This window comes from Exophiala xenobiotica, assembly GCF_000835505.1.
Source record: "Exophiala xenobiotica strain CBS 118157 unplaced genomic scaffold supercont1.6, whole genome shotgun sequence".
Lineage (NCBI taxonomy): Eukaryota > Fungi > Ascomycota > Eurotiomycetes > Chaetothyriales > Herpotrichiellaceae > Exophiala > Exophiala xenobiotica.
This window is the reverse complement of record NW_013562489.1, coordinates 2,270,060-2,292,650: the sequence shown is the minus strand read 5'-3', so window position 1 is coordinate 2,292,650 and position 22,591 is coordinate 2,270,060. Positions and strand designations below refer to the sequence as shown.

The 22,591-nt window shown below is 51.7% G+C and overlaps 9 protein-coding genes across 9 annotated transcripts; 6 read left to right on the top strand and 3 right to left on the bottom strand.

Annotated features, from left to right (window-relative positions):
• Positions 1-103: 103 nt before the first annotated feature.
• On the top strand, positions 104-2,538 carry PV05_10120 (succinate dehydrogenase [ubiquinone] flavoprotein subunit 2, mitochondrial). Its single transcript, XM_013456523.1, has 6 exons — positions 104-243; positions 294-348; positions 397-472; positions 527-1,360; positions 1,428-2,144; positions 2,202-2,538. Exons 1-6 carry the CDS (start codon positions 199-201, stop codon positions 2,419-2,421), a joined length of 1,947 nt encoding a protein of 648 aa, XP_013311977.1. The 5' UTR covers positions 104-198; the 3' UTR covers positions 2,422-2,538.
• A 2,358-nt stretch (positions 2,539-4,896) lies between these two features.
• On the top strand, positions 4,897-6,267 carry PV05_10119 (uncharacterized protein). Its single transcript, XM_013456522.1, has 2 exons — positions 4,897-5,832; positions 5,886-6,267. Exons 1-2 carry the CDS (start codon positions 5,201-5,203, stop codon positions 5,893-5,895), a joined length of 642 nt encoding a protein of 213 aa, XP_013311976.1. The 5' UTR covers positions 4,897-5,200; the 3' UTR covers positions 5,896-6,267.
• Positions 6,268-6,515: 248 nt separating this feature from the next.
• Positions 6,516-10,278, top strand: PV05_10118 (uncharacterized protein). The gene is made up of 2 exons (XM_013456521.1): positions 6,516-8,601; positions 9,197-10,278. The coding sequence occupies exons 1-2, from the start codon at positions 6,764-6,766 to the stop codon at positions 9,363-9,365; spliced, it is 2,007 nt and encodes a 668-aa protein (XP_013311975.1). The 5' UTR covers positions 6,516-6,763; the 3' UTR covers positions 9,366-10,278.
• Positions 10,279-11,566: 1,288 nt separating this feature from the next.
• On the top strand, positions 11,567-14,176 carry PV05_10117 (uncharacterized protein). Its single transcript, XM_013456520.1, has 2 exons — positions 11,567-12,644; positions 12,931-14,176. The coding sequence occupies exons 1-2, from the start codon at positions 12,048-12,050 to the stop codon at positions 13,573-13,575; spliced, it is 1,242 nt and encodes a 413-aa protein (XP_013311974.1). The 5' UTR covers positions 11,567-12,047; the 3' UTR covers positions 13,576-14,176.
• Positions 14,177-14,260: 84 nt separating this feature from the next.
• Positions 14,261-15,444, top strand: PV05_10116 (ATP synthase subunit delta, mitochondrial). Its single transcript, XM_013456519.1, has 5 exons — positions 14,261-14,482; positions 14,573-14,595; positions 14,674-14,804; positions 14,868-15,046; positions 15,094-15,444. Exons 1-5 carry the CDS (start codon positions 14,351-14,353, stop codon positions 15,124-15,126), a joined length of 498 nt encoding a protein of 165 aa, XP_013311973.1. The 5' UTR covers positions 14,261-14,350; the 3' UTR covers positions 15,127-15,444.
• A 69-nt stretch (positions 15,445-15,513) lies between these two features.
• Positions 15,514-17,819, top strand: PV05_10115 (uncharacterized protein). The gene is made up of 2 exons (XM_013456518.1): positions 15,514-15,603; positions 15,655-17,819. Exons 1-2 carry the CDS (start codon positions 15,587-15,589, stop codon positions 17,663-17,665), a joined length of 2,028 nt encoding a protein of 675 aa, XP_013311972.1. The 5' UTR covers positions 15,514-15,586; the 3' UTR covers positions 17,666-17,819.
• An 89-nt stretch (positions 17,820-17,908) lies between these two features.
• On the bottom strand, positions 17,909-19,497 carry PV05_10114 (uncharacterized protein). Its single transcript, XM_013456517.1, has 4 exons — positions 19,293-19,497; positions 18,746-18,952; positions 18,484-18,675; positions 17,909-18,267 (listed from the first exon to the last, which is right to left on the bottom strand). The coding sequence occupies exons 1-4, from the start codon at positions 19,305-19,307 to the stop codon at positions 18,127-18,129; spliced, it is 555 nt and encodes a 184-aa protein (XP_013311971.1). The 5' UTR covers positions 19,308-19,497; the 3' UTR covers positions 17,909-18,126.
• A 264-nt stretch (positions 19,498-19,761) lies between these two features.
• Positions 19,762-20,880, bottom strand: PV05_10113 (uncharacterized protein). The gene is made up of 3 exons (XM_013456516.1): positions 20,659-20,880; positions 20,058-20,615; positions 19,762-19,998 (listed from the first exon to the last, which is right to left on the bottom strand). The coding sequence occupies exons 1-3, from the start codon at positions 20,825-20,827 to the stop codon at positions 19,874-19,876; spliced, it is 852 nt and encodes a 283-aa protein (XP_013311970.1). The 5' UTR covers positions 20,828-20,880; the 3' UTR covers positions 19,762-19,873.
• An 828-nt stretch (positions 20,881-21,708) lies between these two features.
• Positions 21,709-22,365, bottom strand: PV05_10112 (uncharacterized protein; the record flags this gene model as incomplete). Its single annotated transcript, XM_013456515.1, has 1 exon — positions 21,709-22,365. One exon carries the CDS (start codon positions 22,363-22,365, stop codon positions 21,709-21,711), a length of 657 nt encoding a protein of 218 aa, XP_013311969.1.
• Positions 22,366-22,591: the final 226 nt, after the last annotated feature.

Genomic DNA, 22,591 nt, shown 5'->3' with positions numbered 1-22,591 from the left:
TATGGACGAACTTCGAGCTGCGAATCGCCTGATGTCTGATTGGCTCCATCCCAATCTTGAGTGCGTTCTCGGCTCGGCTTCTACGCTTCATTGACGCATCGAACTTTAGTCTACAAACCTTCCACCTTTCATCCTCTTCGCCTCTCGCGTGTGTCTCTCTTCCTTCTTCTCGTCTTGGACGTGTTGAACCGGCATACAATGAGTTCTTCGACCATTCTGCGGAGCATGACTCCGGCGAGCAGGGTACGCGAATCAGCTCCCTCTCATCTTCCGGTGCTGATCCGATGCGGCAGTTTTCTCGAGCTCTCAAACCGACAAGAAGACAATTCTCTTCGACGAGGCCAGCAGGTATGATCTTCCAAATTTAACCTGTCATCCAGCTGCTAAGCTAGCCAGCTCGGATCCTCGCCAACCAGCCCCTTCGAGCGAAAGAGGCCTCACCGTTTGTCTCGAACAAGTATCCTGTTATCGAGTACGTACTCCCCGACCTACTGTGTGCCTCGTAACACATTTTGACGTCTTTAAGCCACGAGTATGACGCGGTGGTCGTAGGCGCAGGTGGCGCAGGTTTGAGAGCAGCCTTTGGTCTAGCAGAAGCCGGCTTCAACACGGCTTGCGTAACAAAACTCTTCCCCACGAGAAGTCACACGGTGGCCGCGCAGGGAGGGATCAATGCAGCACTGGGAAACATGCATGAAGACGACTGGAGATGGCACATGTACGATACTGTTAAAGGCTCCGACTGGCTAGGTGACCAGGATGCGATCCATTACATGACCCGCGAAGCCCCCCGATCTGTTATCGAACTCGAAGGATACGGATGCCCGTTCTCGCGAACGGAAGACGGCCGGATATACCAGAGAGCTTTTGGCGGTCAATCGCAAAAGTATGGAAAGGGTGGACAGGCATACAGATGCTGCGCCGCTGCCGACAGAACTGGTCACGCGCTCCTTCATACGCTCTACGGCCAATCTCTCCATTACAACACCAACTATTTTATCGAGTACTTTGCGTTGGATTTGATCATGGAAGGTGGCGAATGCAAAGGTATTATCGCCTACAACCAAGAGGATGGCACGCTCCACAGATTTAAGGCCAAGAACACCGTTTTGGCAACTGGCGGTTATGGCCGAGCTTATTTCAGCTGCACCTCTGCGCACACCTGTACCGGCGATGGAATGGCAATGGTCGCTCGTGCTGGTCTTCCCAACCAGGATCTCGAGTTCGTTCAGTTCCACCCCACTGGTATCTACGGCGCTGGTTGTTTGATCACTGAAGGCTCTCGTGGTGAAGGTGGTTATCTGCTGAACTCTGAAGGTGAACGATTCATGGAACGTTATGCTCCTACTGCCAAGGATTTGTAAGTGCATCTTTCCCTTGTCTTGCTCAACTCTTGAAGGTGTTGCTGACATCAGAACTCAACTCAGGGCATCTCGAGATGTCGTTTCCCGATCAATGACTATGGAAATTCGTGAAGGCCGCGGTGTCGGTCCTGACAAGGACCACATTTACCTTCAGCTCAGTCACTTGCCCGCTGAAATTCTTCACGAGCGACTACCCGGTATCTCCGAGACTGCTTCAATCTTTGCTGGTGTGGATGTCACCAAACAGCCAATTCCTGTCCTGCCGACTGTTCACTACAACATGGGAGGAATTCCGACCAAGTACACTGGTGAAGTCCTCACAGTCAACTCCAAGGGCGAAGATGAAGTGGTTCCGGGACTGTTTGCTTGCGGTGAAGCCGCTTGTGTCTCCGTCCACGGAGCCAACCGGTTGGGTGCCAACTCACTGCTCGACCTGATCGTTTTCGGGCGTGCTGTATCACACACTATCCGCGACAACTTCACGCCTGGTGAGACTCAGAAGGAAATTGCAGCAGATGCTGGTGCCGATTCGATCAATGTTCTCGACAAGGTCCGGGAGGCCGATGGTCCCAAGAGCACCTTCGACATCCGAAGTGCCATGCAGAAAGTCATGCAGACTGATGTCAGCGTCTTCCGAACACAAGAATCTCTGGATGAGGGTGTCAGAAGAATCGGTGACGTCGACCAGATGTTCGACCAAGTCGGCATCAAGGATCGTAGCATGATCTGGAACTCCGACCTGGTCGAGACGCTTGAGTTGAGGAACTTGCTGACCTGCGCGTAAGTACTCGATCTATTTATGGCGCCGCAACGATTTGCTGACCATGTCTGATACAGCACTCAAACCGCAGCTTCTGCAGCGAACCGCAAGGAATCTCGGGGTGCTCATGCTCGCGAAGATTTCCCTGAACGAGACGACGAGAACTGGATGAAGCACACCCTGTCATGGCAGAAGTCGCCACACGGAAAGGTTGATCTTGGTTACCGAGCAGTTGTCGGCCACACTTTGGACGAGAACGAATGCAAGGCTGTGCCACCATTCAAGAGAACGTATTAAACTCGGATCGGCAAGCGATGTTGGAAGGGGGATTTTGCCCTCGATTTTATGTGCTGCTGGTAGGTTATTATACCATGACAGAATCAATGTAAAAATTATCATAACATCATTACAACTGCAGTTTCTTTTGTCCTGGTCTTGTTATTCTCCTATCACGTATTCGCAACCTATTTACGCAAGAATTCTTGTCAGCTAATCAGTTGATACGTGAGCACCGACAGGGTGCAGATACCTTCGTCACCCATCCATACCTCGTGCACCTTTCCCGCGGGAACGTCTACCCTCGCACCTACGCCAAAGGTCTCTTTCGCAGGGCTGGGGTCTCGTGGATATGTGATAGTCAAGGATCCTCGACGGATCAGATGTGTTGTTAAGCCAGAATGTGAGTGAGGGGGGTAGTGTGCGTTGGGTCCGTCTGTCCAGGTAAAGACGTGGCCGAAACCCCAATCACGAACGGTCTTTTCGTCCTGAGAGCGAGATGTTGTTCGGGTCGACATCGTGAGTTTTGTTGTGGGTTTTGCTAGATTAGATACCGACCTGAACACGGTATGCATTGGATGATGGTACGGTGTACCGATACAGAAGAAATCCAGAGCCTTGAATCAACAGACTGAAACAGAACATTCGAATTACGTAGGCCAAGGACAGGGTTCTGAAGAGATGGCCATGTCGCCATGGGCCCGCGCCATGTGTTTTGCAAAAGGCCAGACATGAGACACTTTCTTGCATTGAAGCGAGGCTAGCTGCGATATTGTGTCTGAGCCTTGCGAAGGGGCAATATCTGATGTTGAGGTCTGATTATCAGAGTGTCAAGACCGCTCAAGAGAGCATCGAGAGGACGAGGCGAATGCTGCGAGCATGATTACCTAGGTCATATTGTTTGGGCATGCCAGACCGAGACTAGATGTGGAATGCTCTGATGCGTACGGAGTACTTGTCACAGGTACCAGTAGTGCACCTCAGGATGAGTAGGAGCAGACCTGAAGCAGAGGGACATTATGCACCTCGCACCCAGCCTCGGACGCCCATGGAAGATCCTTGTTGGCCTGGACCACCATGATCAAATATTGTTGTTGTTTGGGCTGCATGCGGCACATTGTTGAATGTTGAAGATCATCGACTTTCCACAGCAACGCGGACAAAGCGGACAAAGATGGAATGTCACAACACACGGTCATTGCATAGGTATAGGTTTTGATACGGATGGTTATTTGCGCTCGGATGACGGCATATAATGTTTTGTGCAACCGCGAGCCGGACAGGTGCAGGTGCCACGTGAAGCAACAATTGGATTGACAACCTGGGGTCGAAGCCACATCGACATCTTACCCTGAAAGAGGATCGCAAGCTGATTTCTTATGTTGATTGCAGTGGTATGTGCCCCATAGTAAGCTGGCCGACACGCCCCCAGGCGGTATTGACAGGTAATGGCCTTCTCAGCCAAGGTACGGATAAATACAACAAATAAACAATCATCATCAACGTCAGTCACCGTGCCCGGCACGCTTACGTCCAACCATGAATACCATATCAGGGAGTTTTTGATCATGATGTCGTTGTTTGTTTTCAGGTAGCCTTGCGATGCACGTGGAGGACTGCGGATGATGGCGGCAATTGGTTGTTGGATCGACATTCTTTGAACTGAACCGGTCATGCAATTTCCCCCAGGGTGCAATATCATACGTAACTTGAGCAGGGAGTGGTGGGTGAGTGGTGGGTGAGCGGCAGGGGGACATAGTACCATAGTAGTAAGAGCAGGCAAGGCTGGCAAGAGGTGGTGAAAGGGGCTTGCGAGACATTGGATCAACTCAGTTAGCTCTTGGATCCTTAAGTTGCTACTTTCTACCCTGGGCTACCTAGCAGGTGCTTAGAATACCTGATTGAGTCTAGCAATTGCCGGACAACAAACATTTCTAGCCACTCTAGCCAAGAGGCGTGGCACCACCCAAGAACCGTCTTCACATCACACAGCAACTTGAAGCTGTCCGCCATGGCCCATCATACATAGTATATCCTCATATTCGGTGTGAACAGAGACTGGACAGAATTCAAACCCAGCACCATCGAGCAGCAGAAGCGACTTGGACAGAGCTTCACTTCCTCTCCACTTGATACCACATCAAGGCGAAGGATCCTCAAGGTCTGAAAGCGAATGTTGACGAGGCGTGCGAGGCCACTCTCCACAACTCTTGGAATGGTTTGCGCCCAGCCGACGTGCGGAGCTGATGGCATCCTTCCCCCTGCGTCAAAACCTCAATTTCCCCTGGCACTTTTCCTCTTCGTTGAATGGCCACCTCGTCTCCAGGGTCCCGGCCCCTTGACAGCTTTGTTCAATCTCCACTATACTTTTCCGTCATGGCGGCCTTTGTTCAGGCTGGCTATTTTCGAGATCTCAGCAGCTCGACAATCTGGGCAGGACAATGAAAGTGGGCCGATTGTTGTTTCACAATTTGGCCTCAAGACCATCATCTGGGGCTGACCGATGGCGTTGACACCACCCCAAGCCCAGGCCGGCGGCAGGTATATCTCTCCTTGGTGCGCTCTTTGTCTGCCCTCCTGTTCCCCTTCCTTTGTTGATCCATCACGTTCCTTGACCGTACAAGTACATCAAAGTCTGTGACTTTCGTTTCGCCCTTTGACCTTTCAGTCGCCCACACTCATTCATCCCCGGAGGATATCACGTTCATTCCATCAAGCTCGTTCTTGACCACGCTCTCTCGACGAAACGAAAGACAGCCTTCGAAATCCTCCCATCTCAAAACTTCTCAAACAAGCAAACATGTTCGCCCTTAAGACTCTCTCCGTCTTGGCTGTCGTCGCCACTGTTGCTGTTGCAGCCCCTACCCCTGCCGAAGAGGGTGTTGCTATCAACAAGCGATGGGGTGGCCGTGGCTACCATTGGTGGTCGGAGTCTGGCAGCACGACGCCCACTACGACTGTGGTCACCGTGGTCACCGAGACCGCTGAAGCGGCTGCCCCTGCTCAGCCCGCCACTACCACCGCGGCCAGCACCAGCACTCCTACCATCGGCTCCAGCACTGGGGACTACATTTCCATCGTCTCCAAGTGGCGCTCTGCCGGCGGCCTTCCTGCCCTTACTCAGGACAGCACCCTCGAGGCTAACGCCCTCAAGACCAGCACGAACAGTGTTGGTGGCCTGATTCACGAACTCAACCCTGGCACCATGGCTCAAGTCCTTGCCCCTGGCAGTGCTAGCGACTTCGAGGAAGTCTACGTTGGTGGCTGGCTCTGCGAGATCCCCTCCCTTGCAGGCTTGGACGGCATCTGCTCGACCGCTTCTCAAGGCTGGAGCTACGGCGGACAGACTGGTCATGCTACTATCCTCACGTCAACATCGTACTCAAAGATTGGCTGTGCTATTTCCTCTAACACCAACGTCTGGGCCTGCGAGTATGTTAATGCCCGCACCTCATTTTTGACACATTTTGCTAACGTGGCTACAGTTTGGCATAAGTTCAATACGAAAAGAATTACCGCCCTCTCTAGGTTCATTCGCTTGGACGTTGGAGTATGACCGGCATTTTATGACAACTTCAAAGCATTGCATTATCTTCTCCTGGATAACTACGCCGTCCAGCTCAATCATTTTTTCTTCAAACGTGTTTTCCTAGTAAACCGTGAGCACTGTGATATTGCTTTCTATATTTTTCATCGTCGTCCTTCCTCTTCATCCACCAGTCGTGCATCAGCAGAGGAGTCCCAGCACAAGCATTTCGGTTCGTCTACTTGGATGTACATGTCGAAGGAAATTCTCAAAAGCCTGTACACTGGATCAAGCTCGATAGGATCACTTAATCAAATGTATGCTCGCATTCCTACTCGTAATTGCCAGGCCAGGCTAGAAGTTCACCTGCGCGATAGTACACCAACCCTTGAGTTAGTGCATAGAGTGACCTTTGTAGTAAAGCCCATTGCAGATTACCATCACTTTCAGGAAACGAGATAAGTCGAGAGTGGTCGAGGTAGGTTTGACGTCAGTTGGTGGCTGAACTCCGGCGTCGCAGATGAAAGTCGATTAACTTGGTACGGAGCGAGGGAGTTGCTTTGATTGTCTCGTGTCACACCAGGGAATCCAACTGACAATGCAAGATTCCTTCTGATGATCACTGAATTCCAAGCTCAGCGGTGAGGATCGTGCTTGAATCTACCATCCCCCATCATCTCCCCTCCCTATTCCACGCTGAATTTGCCAGTCCTTCATTCCCTTACCTTTACGCAACCTCCTCACCCCGTTATCCCGCGACCGCAACCGACGTCTCCTCCGCACAACTGTCTTCCAACCCAGTATACGCTGAAATCTGAAGAGGGGGTCAAGCTCGTTATGTCCCGAGATGCCTCTGCTACAATCCCTCCACGTGCTGCAGGAGCAGGAGGGACTCTAGCGCCCGAGGCAGTGACAGAATTCTTGCTCAAACCGTTCTCGGAACCTGTGTTGTCCAATCTACTCTCAGCATACGGTAAACTGCCCGCTGAAGATCGGCCACGATATCCCGACGTGTCCTCCTTTCTGACCTGTATGGCTTCGGACAAATCCTCTGCAATGTCCACATCCACAGGCAATGATCTCAGCTATCCAATGTCCTCCTACTTTATCAGTTCAAGTCACAACACCTACCTCTCAGGCCACCAGCTCTATGGAGAGGCAAGTGTGGAAGCATATACAAATGTCCTGAAACGGGGTTGTAGGTGCTTGGAAATTGATGTTTGGGATGGTGACGATTCAGACACTAGCAGCTCCGACGAAGATGACGAGCAAGTCATTGGATCAAGTGGCAGAGGAATAGACAGATCCAACTCGAAAGCATCTCGCTGGAATAGGGTCAAAGCTCGTGCGGCAAGGATGAGGTCCCGTTCTCGCTCAGGATCTTTGGCAGACGCTTCGAAAGTACCAGCTGCAAGAGATGCTGACGCTCCTAGCCCACAACAAGTACCAGCCGAGAAGGATACTCCAAGTCGGCAGTCTGAACCGTTAGCTCAACATAAAAAGTATCTTTCACCTCAGCCATCACCTGCACTTCCGCCAAAGGTCGAGCCGCGCGTGCTTCACGGTTACACACTCACTCAATCAGTTACCTTTCGCTCTGTGTGCCACGCCATCAAGAGCTTCGCATTCGTAAGCACGGATCTTCCCTTGATCGTGTCACTGGAAGTACATGCTTCACTCTCGCAGCAGGAAGTAATGGTTGAGATTATGAAGGAGGTATGGTCTGGTTTTCTGGTTGACCTCACCAATGTGCCCCAAGATCTGATTCTTCCATCGCCTCAAGCGCTTAAGAAGAAAATTTTGATCAAGGTCAAATGGACACCAAACACTGAAACTGGAGAGTCCAACAACCCGCTCGAACAAGTCAACTCACCTTCCACAGACGGAATTACAGAGGATGGTAATTTTACCTCGCCAGAGAAGAACAAAAAGGCGTCCAAAGTTCTCACAGCATTATCTGAACTCGGTGTCTATACTCGAGCCTACACATTCAAGCATTTCTCACAACCCGAGGCCTCAATCCCAACGCACGTTTTCAGCTTGTCAGAAAGCAAGATGCATTCTATGCATGCGGATCCCGTACATGGCCCGGCCCTATTCGATCACAACAAGAATTTCCTTTTGCGAGTGTTCCCTAAAGGGACGCGGATCAACAGCTCCAACGTTGATCCGACATTTCATTGGCGCCAAGGGGCACAAATGGTGGCTCTGAATTGGCAGAAAATCGACAAGGGAATGATGCTGAACGAAGGTATGTTTGCTTCAACAGGGGGGTGGGTACTCAAGCCGGAAGGTTATCGCTGCACAGAGAGCAGCAAATCCTCGAAGAGCATGGTTGTGCCCCAAAAGCAACGTCTCAACCTTGAGATCACATTCCTGGCAGGACAAAGGATACCAGTTGCCCCCGACAAGGATGCCGCCCACGCCTCGAAAATCAAGCCCTACGTCAAAGTCCAACTTCATGTGGAGAGCCTGGGCCCGCCCGGTCAAGGCAAGAACTCCAATGCTCATCCTACTTCGCACGCCCAGACAAACACATACGGCCCTGAGGAAATCGACCAAGACATGTATAAATGGACTTCATCCACATATCGAACAGATAGTCCAGATTTCGGCAGTGAAAGGCTCACGTGGCAGAACGTGCCTGACGTTGTTGACGAGCTGAGCTTCCTCCGGTACGTGTCCTCTCTTTTTTGGCTTTGGCACCTGCCATTTGGTTCGATTGCTCCCTTTGCGATTCCGTGAAATCTGCTACAATCTCTATGCGCTGCTTACATGGCTACCCTTATTCGAATGGCCTTGCATCCTGATCAGGATTCAGCTTTGGTCCTGAATCGACAACACATTTGCTCGCATCCCCATGCCCTTGAAAGACGGCATGCTCGCAGTCAGAGACTGTGCAATGGCTCGTCAATGACGGTTGCTGAAGGTTCGGCAGCGCTTCCTTGCGCATCGTCATCTTGCACCAGAAAATGATCCGCCCGTGATACATAGCGCGGCGTCCCGCAACCCCAGTTCGCGGCGGCCACGTACCAGAAGGTGGCTTACGTCAAGGGCGGAAAAAGTCCACGAACCAATGGTCGAGCCTAGATCTACTGCGAGGCGTGTGGTAATTCCTCTGCTCATGTCCTCCTTCACGATCATGTTACACAATCGTGACCCACTTACTTGCGTTCATCATCTCCCTTACCATCCATAAACATATCTGATATGTCATTTTGTGGCTGGGTCAAGAACTTGCAGCCGGCGCTTACTGACAATGGCCAATAGACTCAAGGTCAAGGACGACCGTTCAATCGGCAGGGATACCTTGCTTGCTTGGGCATGCATTCGACTTGACCGCCTACAGTCTGGTTATCGTTTCATTCACCTGCTCAACTCGGCAGGCTTGCCGTCAGCAGGAGCATTGCTCGTGCATGTCTCGAAACGCCTTGACTGATAGTATGCATCTCGAACCGAGCTCTAGGTGGCACCTCCTCATGCCACGTCGACGTGTTTCTCCTCAACCCCGAAATTTCGTCATGGACTTCCCACCCCTGACCAGATGTGCGGTGGAGGAATTTAGTCTTCCGAATACGGGTGATTTGTGAAGAAATCTAGGCCAGCGAATGGAACCTCGAAGGGGACGACTTTGCAGCAACGGAGCTCACATATGCGGACCTCCTGGATCGGGAGACTCTACCAGCCGTGACCGTCAACCCATATATGCTGTGGTTGCGGAAAAGGTTCCGGAATTTTCTGCCTGGTTGCAGTTTCCGTGCCTACTTATCTGCCACAAGGTATGAGCAGAAGACACCAGATTCTACGGTCATCAACGCGGAGATCCCGAATGAGTCGGTGGCTGTGGCACCTTGTATCGGAATTCTGCTGGTCAGTTGTTACCGTGCAGGGCCGTGGATCCGTTGAACGCTGTCGTCGGGAAACATGTTCAGCCCAGTGAAGCGACCAATGCTGCAAAGTGCAGTCTTGCCGCGCTACCAATTCAACCTCTGAAATTTCATTGACATCTCTGATCGATAAAGCCAGACCGTGGCTTCTGTACACGCTCCACCTCTGCTGTCACGACGGGCTCAGAAATTGAAGCCCTGTGTTTGACATGATTGTGAATCCTCTCTTCGCCCTGACAGGAGATGAGGTCCGGCGCATCAATTGATTGTGATGTCGGAGAAACATCTTCTTCGTTTCACAGCTGAGAATCGTGACCGGCCAGCGACACACCGATCTCCTTGTGGAACACAGTCTGCACGATCATGATAGCCTAAAGTCAAATCGACCGTGGGGGTGTCGCTATACGTGGCGCGCCTCATTAGGTAGAGTGCTCCAGCCAGGTGAATATACTACTTACATTGGACGAACTCTGATCAGACATTCATCTTGTGACTCCAGTCTTGTGTGCACATTCGAAAGAGCTATGTCGATTGGCCCATGCCGCATTCCCATATCCGCAGGTATTTGGAACTTGTTGCGAAGCTCTCGGATATAAAGGGAGACAAGTTATGGATCAAGTCCACTTCTCGGCCTCCACCAAGCTACTTGAGCACAGCTCCTTTATATCTGTTCAGTGTTATTGCGAGTAAAGACCCTTATCTTTCGAGCCCAGTGTCATTGCAACTATGGTTGTCATCAAATCCACGATTGATGCTATCTCATGGCAGCGACAGGCCTCACCTCCTATCAGACGACTGCCTGGACGTCCAGAAGTACACAGCCTTCCGGTACGTGATATATACTGAGTGGCTGCCTGCACGAGCAACCAACTGACCAAGGTGTTGTTAAGATGAACGGAAAAAAATGTCCTCGATGCGAAGGAAAGGGCGAAGTGGTCTGGGTCATTCCAGGCACACGGTGTCATAAATGTGGATTGGCTTGTTGAAGCCGAGTTGTGGAGTTGTTATGCCAGAAAGCGTGGCTTGGGAACGACCGTGATTCCACGGGTCCGAGAGGATCTAGGGTGATGCGGGTAGCCATGCTCCTGCATGACAAGCTGTGGTTCGTTGAGCAGAATAGCACTTTTGAAGCGAGTAAAGAGATGACGGTGAGGGCGGCAAGAGGCCCACAAGGCACTTATCCAGTTACCGTGTTCTTGGGCCGCCATGTTCTTACCGACCACAACGAACCATCTCCAGGATGTATGTCGCACAGGTCAGCAGACGCCGCCGAACCGTTCCTTGCCAGAAAGCTTGTTACGGCAGCATGATAATATGGAAGTGCGCGGAACCAGGGCCCTTCTTGCTCCACTGTTCTTTAGAATGTACTCCTTGATATCCTTACTTGCAATTCTAACCTCAAGAGTATCCCGCCTCGGCCTAGATACTACTTACACGATGCATGGGTAGAGGTTTAGCACACAGCAATGTGGTGACCTTGGAGACTTCCCGAGAGTAGCGGGAGGCGATGCGCGGATTGACGATGTCAGGGTGAGATGAACGAGGGAGGTGGGCAGGATGGTTCGTTTCTTCTGCTCTTACGAGTACTACTAGCACTCGTAGCATGCAGGAGGTTGTTGAACGTTAGTACGTTCAACGGCGTCTTGTAGGCTCGCTTCTATTGGCCAATTTCCTCCCAATCGAACCCCACCCTCTTTCTCCTCTTCAGCACATGATTCCTTGATTCCTTGATTCCTTCAGTATCCTTCTTCATCAATTTTCTCATGCGTCAATTCAGCATATTACCCCATTGACCCAGTGCGGAAACGAATCATGCACTCAATCCAACCGCCACAGACAAGATCGCCGTCTACCATGCAGCCCTAATGCTGCCTCGCCATGCCTGTGGCCTGATTGTCGCCCCCTTTTCCACGATCATCAACCTATCAATATTGCAGTCTGATATTGGAGCGATCGTGTCCAACTCTACCCCTTGTCAGATCGTCCCGAAGGTTTCCTCCGTCTTGCTTCTGGGCAGATACGAACTGTGAACTACGGAGTGAAAGCCATAGCCTGCGCATCATTGCTTGCCGTCGCAAGGCAAATACGCACCAGCTACGGATCAGGCTCCACGAGGTTTTGCCTTGTCAAGATCACATGTGCTCTCCACGCGAATCCAGTCAGCGTCCACCACTCGCAGAGTCCAACGCCCTAGGGATCGTCGCAGTCTTACTGTCTCGCTCAGTGACGCCACCATGCCAAACCCCAAAATTTACCTTTATGCAGAGGCTCTGACTAACATCCGGCAATTGACTCTTCATGCTTCCCTTCAGACCGAGAAGAATGAGCACACCAAAGTTCTCATATCTTCCGACAAGAACATCATTACAGCACTCCACGATGGCGAGTCTTCGAGCATCTATTTGCCAACCCAGATTTCCGGAACAGCAAAAGTGACCTTTCCTACAGACAAAAGGACCGAATTTTCAGTTCGGTTGCAGATTGATGACACTAGTCAGCTCAAGGGTGCACATGATGAACCTGGTGGCATTGAAGTGCCCTGGTGTGCAAGCGACTTGTCCCAGAAGACTGCTATTCGATGCAAAAATTGTAACGCTGAAATAGTGCATTCGGGCACAGTCACCATCTGGAAAGACCTACCAAGTGATCATTGGGCAGAGTTAATGGACATGTGGTTCTGTCATAAACCACATGAAGCGCATTCGACTGAGGATGAGGCCGCTAGGTTTAGAGGCTTCTCTTCAAAAAGCAAAATCGCTGCCACATCCGGTATAGGGTTGGTGGATACCGTCTCTTTCCTCTTACATCGAGACGACTGCCTCGAGACACAGGTAAGTGCCGTTAGCGTCTGCAACTTTGCATATATGTTTCCGCCTTGGCGTGAAGAAAGAAGCTATTCAGTCTCGTCCACGAGGAATCCATTGATCCAGTTTCTGATACATTCGCCGCACATCGAAACGTTGTTGTATTCGTGGCGGTAGAGTTAACCTCCACTTCCGGATGGATGACCTGCCATACCAAGCCACGAATCAACCTCCTAATTTCACCTTCGCGTAGTCGAGCGGCATAGCGCGAAGGGATGCATGAGGTACATATTACTGACTTTATACCATTCAGGCAATACCCAGTTCGAGGAAAGGAGGCAACATCATACGATGCGGCGCTTGCACAACGGTCGTTGGTTCTTCTCAAGAAGGCGAACCCAGTACCAGGCTCTACAAGTCTCGTTTGCTGGTTGTCCCTGACCAGGGCCAAAGTCCACAGGGATATGATGCTGCTGTCTTTCTCACTGCGCAACTACTGACTTTGATCGAGAGCTCTGTGAGTCGCAAGGTAGTGATCTATGGCGACAATGGCGATGAATCTTTACCTGCACGACAGGGCCTTCTTGTCTGGGTTTTCAACCCTGACATCTACTATTCCAGCAGCAAACGCGGACCTACTGCTCACCGTGCCATGAAGGTCTTTTACAAGGCACTTCCTGATCCGGATAAGTTTCTTGATGCCAACAGCAATACCCATGAAGAGCTCCGAATACCAGAGGAGGATTTTGTGGACTTCAAGGACACACTAGGCGAAAGCACAGAAATTCTGCCACAGGCTGCACGGACATTCCAGGACTGGACGGTTGGCTTACTGGATCGGTGGGAAACGAACGCGACAGGGTCATCGAAGATGGACGAGAATCCGCTCAACAAGAAAGTCGGAGAAGGTTTTGAGCTATTCAAGCTCCCAGCTGGAATGCAAGAGCTTTACCTATGATGCAGGAAAATGTTGAAAACGACAGCCGTATGCGGGACTGCAAGGCATCCGAATGGGGCAGCCGTTCAGCTTGCATTGATGCCAGCGTCGAAGTTCTAAAGCTTGGAACAGCTGATCATTGCGGGAGTTGGGCTTTCACTCAGGCCCTTGTCCCTGTCCGCAGACTGGCATCCCGAATGCCATTGGATCTGCCAAACCTACCCAGCTCGATGAGCGGGCTATGTTTCCGGCAAAATACCCAATCAAAGAGAAGACAAATCGATGGCCTCCCTCGAATCAGATCGTCTACGCCCGGTGCACTTCTGTGTGGATGTGCCAGGGAGGGCCAGGCATAACTGCCGTTGGCTTGTTGAAACAGGATTTTGTGGCATGAAGGAGTGCTTCTAGGGTGTACTTCAAGGCTTTGCTAAAACGGGATGCCTCAAGGGCGTTGGTACGAAAAATTTCGCGATTGTCTGCACCTGTTCCCCCTTGGAGGTAGCGTCAGCGGTTCTGCCTTGCCACGCGTAGTATCCACGTGTCAGCCATCGTTACCGTTGCCGTATTCCCTGGTCACTCCCGCCGTAGAGTGCTTTCGGTCACGTGAGCAGGTTTTCAATCAAGAACTTTGGTGCAACTTGGTTGCTGCTTTAACGGAGAGCTCCTGGGAAGTTAAACTGCATTGGGACTTTTAACTTGGCAATCCCGACTTCAGTTGGTGCACCTTGAAGTTCACTCGGAGCTTGTTCCAGCAATACCAGACTCTGTCTCCTCTCGTCCCTCACTCCCCGTCAATATGAGCGCCTTCCGACTGTCCCGCGCAGCGCTGCGCGCCAGATCCACGGTCGTTCTCAAGCCCATTCAGCGCAGAGGGTACGCCGAAGCTGTATCGGACAAAATAAAGCTTTCCCTGGCGCTGCCTCACCAGGTAGGTTCCTTGCGAGGCTCTTTACTCTTCTCGAGCATGCAGGCTCGTATAGCTTTGGCATTGGACGAGGGCTGACTGCTCCTAATCTAGTCTATCTACAAGTCACAAGATGTGTACGTCCTGTCCTGGCTGCGTCAAAATCCGAACGTCATTTAATCCCTCCGATCCTCGAACTGACTTTGACTATTCAGCGTCCAAGTAAACATCCCCGCCGAATCTGGTGAAATGGGTATTCTCGCTCAGCACGTTCCTTCAATCGAACAATTGAAACCCGGCTTGGTCGAGATTATTCAGGAGAATGGTGAAAACAAGCAATTCTTCCGTACGTTGGCTGCTCGCCGAGTATAACGGAGAGGAAGAGCAGGAATGCTAATACCTGCAACAGTTTCCGGAGGATTTGCCGTTGTGCAGCCCGACTCCAATCTGAGCATCAACGCAGTGGAAGGGTTCCCTCTTGAAGACTTTAGCGAAGAGGCTATCAAGTCACAGATCTCAGAAGCCCAGAAAATTGCCAGCGGAAGCGGGAGCGAGCAGGATATTGCAGAGGCCAAGATCGAGCTTGAGGTAGGAATAATATGTTCTGGCTAGAAGCCGTGCTAACGCTATTCCAGGTTCTCGAATCATTGCAGGCGGCCATGAAATAACGGAGTCCACTGTACTTTTGTACATATAAATCAAGAGGGAGAAGAGAAGCGGACAGCCTCGAGGGTCAATGCCTGAATTGTACCAATTCTGAACAACCTTGATTTCCTTGCCTATAAATGTTTTGATCTTGCTTCAGCAGTGAGCCGTTTCGCATACGATCCATGGCCTCAGGACCTTGACTTATCCTTTCAATATGAGGTGATCATCTGCTGCAGCAGCGACTACACTAGCGGGGTGCTTGCCGTCGTTTCTGCTTCCCGGCATCGACGCTCCTGCCGTGAACGGCGTTGCTGTCTGTTCTCACAATGAGACTCAGGCTATTTTACTTTTCCTTAATCTCCAGGTACACTCTCGTTCAGCTGCGCTTCTCAATCTCTAGAAGCAATCCTCTCTTCTGACCTTTTATCCTCGATCCTAATATGGGCGGTAATCACCTAGCGCCTCTACTCATCGCTGAACATGAATAGCTCTCAAGCGTTTGTGTTCCCTCCACTCTTTTATCCCGAGCGCGGCTTACGTGGTACTAGTCCCCAGCGTGGCACCGTGGCCGATCGAATTCGGGCCTTTCAAGATGTGCAGATGCTAGAGTCCAGAGCTCCTACTTTCAACCTCGCGCCCCGTGTACTGACGCAAGCCAAAGAATCCGGCATCTATGAGGCTCAAGGTAGAAGAGAGAGTCTCAGTTTTGCTTCGCCGGCTGGACGAGCTTCAAGAGATGGGAATGAGGGATTTCGGGGCGATGGTCGACCCCCTGTCAGCTCGGTCTTCTACAAGAAACCACGTCCAGTCAAAGAGGTGGTAGAGCATGAGAACCCTGTCAGAACCGTGCCTTCCCGACCCGTCACCAGCATGGGCGAAAGCTCCAACGCTCCGAGCGTTCCACGCCGGCCTCCCGAGAGCGGTCAGGCTCAGACACTCCACAGAAGATATCGTTCCATGGAGACGATGGAAGATCCGGCTCAGGAAATAGCCGTGGCGCGATCCAGACTTAAGTCAGTTGCAGAGAAATCTGCCAACAGGATTTCCCAAGGCGATAGAGCCAACACACTAGCTGAGCTGAATACTATGTTGGATGATGCCATTGAAGAGTCTGGACCGCAAGTACTTTCCGAGGAAGGTACCGGGAACATCACTCCGATGCCTGTTTCGCTCAGTCGGTCTAACACGAGCCACACTGTCCGTCGTCAGTCCAATACACGAGGCACAGACACCAGGCGAAGCATAGATTCTGTCAGGCCACGCAGCAGCGAGGAGTCCTTGAGAGTGGTTTATCCGGCTGAGCCACAGATGCAGTCGCCACGGAAGCCCACCCTGCCTGCTGCAGACAAAGCCTCCCAGGCCACCTCTTCACTTGCTGTCGCCGGCAGATCGAACAGGCATCCGGAGGGCCGGCCGCCTGAGCCTGATCACGAGTCTGTCGTCCGCCCATCTCAGCCAGGTAGAGAAGTCAGTCCGGTCAAGCGACGAGCTGCCATGTTTGAAAGCCTCAATACGACGCCGCTAGACCACGATCAACCACATGAACATGCTCACCAGCACAAGCAACATCAAGCCGACCACGATAACCGGCACGGGGCGAAAAAGTCGCACAGAATAACCTTTGGGGAAACAATTGAAGAGCGGCCAGGAACACCATTGATACCCTTGGTTTTGCCAACAATGGTCAGCAGGCACCAGAAGTCAGATGAAACAGGTTCGACTCCTAGATCAACAAACCCAGCTGAACAAGAGCATCTGCCTGAAGCAGAAAAGGAGCCGACTGGTGATGAGAGTGCACAACCAGATAAACAACGCAAGACGTCCTTGGTGTGGCCTTTCAAGTGGGGCATTTTCAACAAGTCTCCTGCCGTTCCATCTCAAGAACCTGAGCAGCCATCCACAGAAGAGGCCAAACCCGAGCCACATCCTCAGGCGCGACCGAGTATTGTGAGAAGCAGAGTCCATGAGTTGATGCAAGCAGCCAGCGAACAAGAAGACGCTCAGAAGCGCCGAAATTATTCTGAACGAGAACGACTGAGTCGCCGACAGACTCGGGCTCCCACATTGTTGGTCACCGAGTCAGAATTGCAGGAAAACAAGGTGGACTTGGAGCATTTGAAGCCAGCACAGATGCCTCCTCTACAAGTCCCAGCACAGGAGGAAGTGGAAGGTTTGAAGCCTTCCATAAAGCCAGAAGATGTACCTCTGCCAAGGACGCCTCTGCAAAGAGCAATGTCCGAGAAGCAAGTCTTGGTGCCGCCAGCTGTGGCTGAAGAACCGGATGAACAGAGCAGGAGCCCATCAAAATCCGCACCTCGAACGCCCGTAAGAGGAAGACCAAGGAAGTCGGTTCACCGAGGTTCCATTGGTGAAACCCACGGTATTGAACAGCAGTTTAAGCTAAGTCCTGGCCCAAGCCGAAGTGTTTCAAGAAGTGGTAGAGGAGGAGTGAAGGTGGAGGTTGAGGTCCGAGATAGTCCGGAGCGAGAAGCCAGGGAGAGAGGTGAGAGGATTGTCATCATCCGAGCTGATGTAGAGGCTGGCAATGACAAGGACTAGCAGAGTCAAGGATTTTGTGGCTAATGTCTGTGTCTGTATTCGTTCCAGAGGTATGCGTTATGGATCGAAGAAGCAGAAAGCAGCATCATACCACATTGCGGGTGGGAAAGGAAGCCAGCAGGATGGATTACGAATCACAAGACGGCGACTCTAGTATAGGTACAGAAAGGATAGGGGTAGTCATAGTCACAGGAATGAAAAGATCCGAGCATCACTACCGATATGGAAGAAGGCATACAACATCATTAGCTTGCTTATAACATTGGATCGTTCTCTTGCTGAGCGAAAATTACCCAGATCTTGCCGGCATGGAGATTCCCCAGACATCGTCCTGCAAGCAGTCTACAGCGAAAGCACTTGGAGCAAATAGGTGCAACGTGCTGCGCCCAGGCGTGTCGGGGACGAGCTTGACCTCAAGCCGCGCTGCACCATTGCGAGTTGCATGGCAGAGCAAGGGATTCTCACTGCTTCACTAGTTCTTTCAAATCTTCCCTCTGATCGATCTCCTCGATCATCTTCCTGAAATCTTGGTCACCGTGGTCGTATGCCTGGGACTTGAAGTATGGCATATTGTCTTTGAGCCACGATGATTCGTTTCCGGCCTACAGTACAGAGGGATGTCAGTCCAGAGCAATCGAGAACAGTTGAATACCACCGGCGGGACTGGCTCATCCTCAAATGTTGGGGAAGAATTGCCAATGCGGGTGGATGGGCAGGAGGAGGAAGGTTCTCCTTGGATCCTTCGAAGCCTGGGCGAGTAATGCGAAGGTGTTCAATGCAGGAGAATCAGAGCGTGAAACTGGAAAGGGAGAACGTACATCCGGGATCGTAACGCCATTCTCTCGAGCGGCAATCATGGGATAGAATGTGATGAAGTGCATTTTCTTGCTGGCTTTGTCTGCGGAATCGGTGGGTGCTCCGAGTGCATCGTACCATGCCTTTTCAATACGCGCGGCCAGATCGTCGAAGACGGCTTTCGTGCGTGAGGAGGATGTGCGGACCATGCCGAGCTGGGGATTGGGGTCTTTGTCAGGACGGAAAGAGGCTGGCTGGGAAAGGCTAAGGAGATGGACGACTCACGATGCGGTTTGGGCCGTTCGGATGATGTGATGCAGGTTCGCCAGCAAGAAAGTATGTCGTGTCACTGTTCGGAGATTGAGTGGATAGATTATGAAAGACGACATTGACGAAGAGGCTCGGCGTGAGAAACGTGCTCGAATGGAGTTGTGTTATGGAACGGGCGATAGAGTGCTTTTGGGATGTTGAGAGTGGGTGGGTGTGCTGGACCTGTGGAAGAGGGTCAGCGATTCTGTTCGAGATTCCGCAAGCAGTCGGGCAAAGCGCTGATGAGCTGAAGGGCAGATAGATGACAAGGCTGTACGTAGTATAGAGAAGGTGTGTGAGTGATATCACGTCCGAGGGGGCATGATCAACGAGAGCTCACGAAGCTGATGACGCTTTCGTGCGCTCTGAGATCGAATTCATAGCACGGGTCTTTTGGGGAGTGAGTATAGGGTGATCAGGGTGATATATACTCAGCAGGTCATATGGTAGAGAGCGGCGGCATGGGGTGTGGAAGTCGGGGGCTTGCTCTCCAAGCAAAAGGATTTACATGCTCACGACTGACCTCGTAGAAAGGCATCTCGGGACACGTTTCACTGTTGTCCTTGCACTCACACTGCCTGTGCTCAGGATTTGGACGAGTCTCGGCGTTCGTGCGTCGTGGCTAGGGAAGTCTGGCTTTCTAGATCTCGTCCTTTCACTATCGGGGTGCTTGTCGAGGTGTTATGTTCTCAGAGGGTGTGGGCAACAATCTGAGTGAAGGGACTTACGGGACTGCAGATGATTTCTTACTTAGCCGAAATTCCCGTTGAATACTAATCAAGGACAAAAGATCCAGTTTGCCTAGGCACATCATCTCGATCCAGAGTGCTCGTACGGATTGCTGTCCACGCTCATCATCGCCGTCTCGAGTGAACAGCGCGAGGGCGGTCGGCGTCATTGCCCCGCATGAATGCTCCGCGAAACCTGGCACTGGGAGCTATCGACCATGAAATTCGGTACAAACCAACTGACTTGTAAAGTCAACTCGTGGTGTCAGAGGCTACAAACCATCGTACGGACTAATTTCACATTATGAGACCCGGATACCGTAAGGGAAAGCCGACAAAACTTGAACGGCCATCTTCGAACGACTCGTCGAATGGCTCATGCTTCCGCCCTTCTTCCCCAGACAGTCACCATTTCGAATTCCCCTCCGACAATAGTCAATTCCTTTCTCGCGTCATTCTCCAGCGTCTGCAACTCTTCCTCCGAAAAGCTCGTCTTGACATCTACGTTGCGCGAATTAGCCTTCATCGGAAAGGACCAGGTAAACCGAGGGGAAACGCACTCTTGGCCACAGCAGCCAGGGCCGGGATGGCCGTGACCTGACCATCGATGCTCTTCTCCTTCAGCCCAAGCTCTGTCTTCGCACCGACCTTGTATCGGGTCTTGGTTTCCACAACATCGACACAGCCGGCGTCCGCCAGGAGTGTCTTCAGGTTGCTTACCGTGTACCTGCCGAGACCAATGGCGTCCATGATTTCGGCCATGAGCTCGTAGAATCTCTTGTATTTCGGTACGTCGTCAGGGATCGTTCGAGGGTCCACATTGAGCTCCATGGATTCAACATATCCAGTACCCGGTTTTGCCAACTCGACAAGGCGTTTGAGGGTCTCCACTTTCGGCGCAGAGGCCCAGGCGGCGATAAGGAGTCGTTGATGGACGAGGTCGAAGCTGGACTTCCAAGCCTCCGGGTATGGATCGTGGACGGAGTGTTTGACCAGGTCCATGGAGCCGACATTGTGAGGCTTCTCAGACGGGAAGATCTCATCGTTGACGTCGAACCCAACGTAGGTAGCCGTCCCTGCCGCCGAACTATGACGGGCAAGATCTCGAAGCCAGGTCCCTGCCAGCGTCAGGCTACTGCAGCGACTGATACGTTGACTTACCGTCGGCGCATGCAGAGTCGAGGACTCTCAAGCCAGGCTTGGAGAGGTCCAATGGAGTGAGAGTCAACTTTCCACCAAGACCATGAGTGAACACCTCGTGATTTGCTGCCAGGCGCTGTGTTTCCGAGACATGGCCTTCTTGTTTTGTCTTCTTCATAAATTCGTCCATGTTGGAAAGTGTGTGAATGCGGTGCTCAAAATGAAATCTGACCTTACCGTTGGTGCCAGCCGTTGGCTCCCTTATGTAGACGCATCACTATGGGATGCCTGAACAGAAGCGTCCTGGCTTCATCGCATGTCTGCAGGACGCCTATACCTCAAGAGGGAGCAGGGCCTCTCCATGTAAGTGACGAGGCTGACGGAACAGGGCAATAAAATCGCGAGAAAAGTCTCCGACTGTATGGAGAAGTCTCCGAGATGTTCAATCTACCCAAGTTCGCCAAGGGTCAGCACTTGCATGGACATGCCAAACCAATGCTCTGGAGAAAACGTGAAGGGAGGCCTTGCTAGAGAGCTGATTGAGGTAGTATCCATGAATACATCTGACATTGCCTGTCGAATCAATATGTCCTATGCCGCCGCATGATGGCTGTGAAGCCTGACATTGATGTTCGACTCGAAGTTTGGTGACAGTTACGGCCTCTTCTTGGACCCATGTAACCAACCAGTAAGAAACAATCGCCAGGTATCCGACTCCAACATTCTCAGCAGCATTCGTTCACTGCAAGACCAACACAAGAATGTCATCCATCTCTGAGAGATGTACCGTTTCGGCACAAACACCGCCTGTCACCTCTTAAGTACCCAACCTGGCACAACACAAGAATCTCTATCCACCTGTTCAAAACTGGTAATACTCTCCTTCTCCTCATCCATGGTGGTACCCAAAACCTCGAACAAAAGTCCGTCAATGTCCACGTGAAGCCCTCCATTCTACATACCATTTCTTGATTCGTAGCAAGGATCCATGGCTCCTTGCAAGAACAACCCTGTCGTGTCGTTAGCACTGAAAAGGTGCACAAGGAAACACTTGAGGGCTTTTGGGCAGACTCACGACGCTGCGGTCAAAAACAAGATTCCAAAAACCAGCCCGATAGCAATTTGACTGATGTGTGTGATAGTGGTTATGCTATCTAGTGGATCGTCGACAGCACTTGCTGATGGCAGAGGAGTGGTGAAGTTCTCGGCGGAAGTGGCTGATGATGATAATGGAAGTGTGACGGTGGAAATGCTCGCAGTGGTTACCGCAACGGTCACTTGCGTGGTTACGGTCTTGTTCGCAGTGGTTGCTGGCATGGTGATGGTCAGGAGCTTCGTAGTTGGTTGGGGCCAGGCCAACAAAAAGGTAGGGCTAGGGATCGATATGAGGGACGTCGATGGCGCTGAAGTAGCCAACGCTGGCCCGCCCTGAGTCGCTGAATCAGAGGTCGGACTCACTGTGAGCATACTGTCAACCGATTCGAGTGGTGAGAATGGTGGTGGATTCGACAGGATCTCGCTCAACGCCACAACAGACGACGTAGCAGAGCTGGTCATGGAGGAGAGAGTTGTGGGTGATGGTGACAGCGAAGTCGTGGAGTCCATTGGATCCGGCTGGAATTTTGAGAAGCTTGGTGTGAAGGGAAGGCCGAAGAGAGGATCAATCGGTCCTCTGCCTGGAGGCGCAGGAACGGAGAAAGGACCAGCCATGTAGCTAAAGTCAGCCATGGATTGTGGGTGGTTGAGAAGTGAGAGCAGTAGAAGCAGGAGAGTTGTTTGTCGCTGTGAGAAAGGAGGGAGCTCAACAAGGATAAATAAACGCTCACTTGTCGCCGCGGCGATGAGATAGCAACGACATGTGATGGATCTGTGAGCGACTGCGCGAATGGAATGATGTCGCCCAGCGAGCACACTCACGAGTGAAGCGAGATCCGAACAGCTCAGTGTGTGAGAA